The 1,252-nt window shown below is 69.2% G+C and overlaps 1 protein-coding gene across 1 annotated transcript; it reads right to left on the bottom strand.

Annotated features, from left to right (window-relative positions):
- Positions 1–306: 306 nt before the first annotated feature.
- LOC144740650 (uncharacterized) lies at positions 307–952 on the bottom strand (the record flags this gene model as incomplete). The annotated part of the gene is made up of 1 exon (XM_078623446.1): positions 307–952. A coding segment is annotated over one exon (645 nt), but the record flags the coding sequence as incomplete, so codon positions are not given.
- Between the last annotated feature and the right edge of the window lie 300 nt (positions 953–1,252).

Below are 1,252 nucleotides of genomic sequence, written 5' to 3'. Positions count from 1 at the left end.
ACACCACCGTACACCCCCTCCCCACCCACCACCACCACCACCACCACCCTACCCATCAACCAAACCACCCCTCACCACACCACCACACACCCCCCTCCCCACCCACCCACCACCACCACCACCACCCTACCCATCAACCAAACCACCCCTCACCACACCACCACACACCCCCCTCCCCACCCACCCACCACCACCACCACCACCCTACCCATCAACCAAACCACCCCTCACCCTCACCACACCACCACCCCACAGCACACCCCACCCCCCCTCCCCACCCACCCACCACCACCACCGCCCACACAACTCACACCGGCAGCCCCACGGCCCTGGCGAGCGCCTGGAAGCCGGCGGCCGACACCCAGAGCGCCTCGACGAGGCGAGCCTCCGCGCAGCCGACGGCGAACCCGCACAGCACGTCGGTGACGTAGTGGTGGCCCAGCGCAACGCGCAGCAGCCCCACCAGCAGCGCCCACAGCAGCAGCAGCACCCGCAGCGGGAAGCCCAGCACCAGGTGGCGCGGCAGGAAGAGCACCAGCAGGGCGGCTCGCGTCGCCTGGTTGGCGGGGAACGAGAAGGCCGAAGCCTCCAGGGCCCGGCGGAGCAGCGGCGGGAGCAGGCGGCACGGGGCGGACGTGGCGGTGGCGGAGTTCCTGCCGCCGGCGCCGGCGTAGAACGTCGGGGAGGCGGACGAGGAGTAGTAGGGGGCGGGCGGGGCGGAGGCGGCGAGGGAGACGGCGCTCGAGAAGGGGGAGGAGGAGGAGAGGGGCGAGGATGGCGCGCCGCGCTGGGGAGGGTGGTGAGGGGCGGCCGGGTCGCAGTAGGAGGGGCCCTTGCGGCGCACCAGGCCCTTGATGGTGACGGCGACGACGATGTCGAAGATCAGGGCTGGGAGCGCAGGGGCAAGGGGAGGAGCGGGGAGAAGACGCGGAGACTGAGACCCGGTGTCAAGTCACTGACCCCCTGAGACCCGGTCTCGAAACACTGACCCTGAGACCCGGTCTCAAGACACCGACCCTGAGACCCGGTGTCTAGACACCGACCCTGAGACCCGGTCTCGAAACACCGACCCTGAGACCCGGTGTCTAGACATTGACCCTGAGACCCGGTCTCAAGTCACTGACCCTGAGACCCGGTCTCAAGTCACCGACCCTGAGACCCGGTCTCAAGACACCGACCCTGAGACCCGGTCTCAAGTCACTGACCCTGAGACCCGGTCTCAAGACACCGACCCTGAGACCCGGTCTCAAGT

This window comes from Lampetra planeri, unplaced genomic scaffold, assembly GCF_965212315.1.
Source record: "Lampetra planeri unplaced genomic scaffold, kcLamPlan1.2.h2 scaffold_255, whole genome shotgun sequence".
Classification (NCBI taxonomy): domain Eukaryota; kingdom Metazoa; phylum Chordata; class Hyperoartia; order Petromyzontiformes; family Petromyzontidae; genus Lampetra; species Lampetra planeri.
The sequence above is the reverse complement of the archived record's forward strand: the minus strand, read 5'-3'. Positions and strand labels throughout refer to the sequence as shown.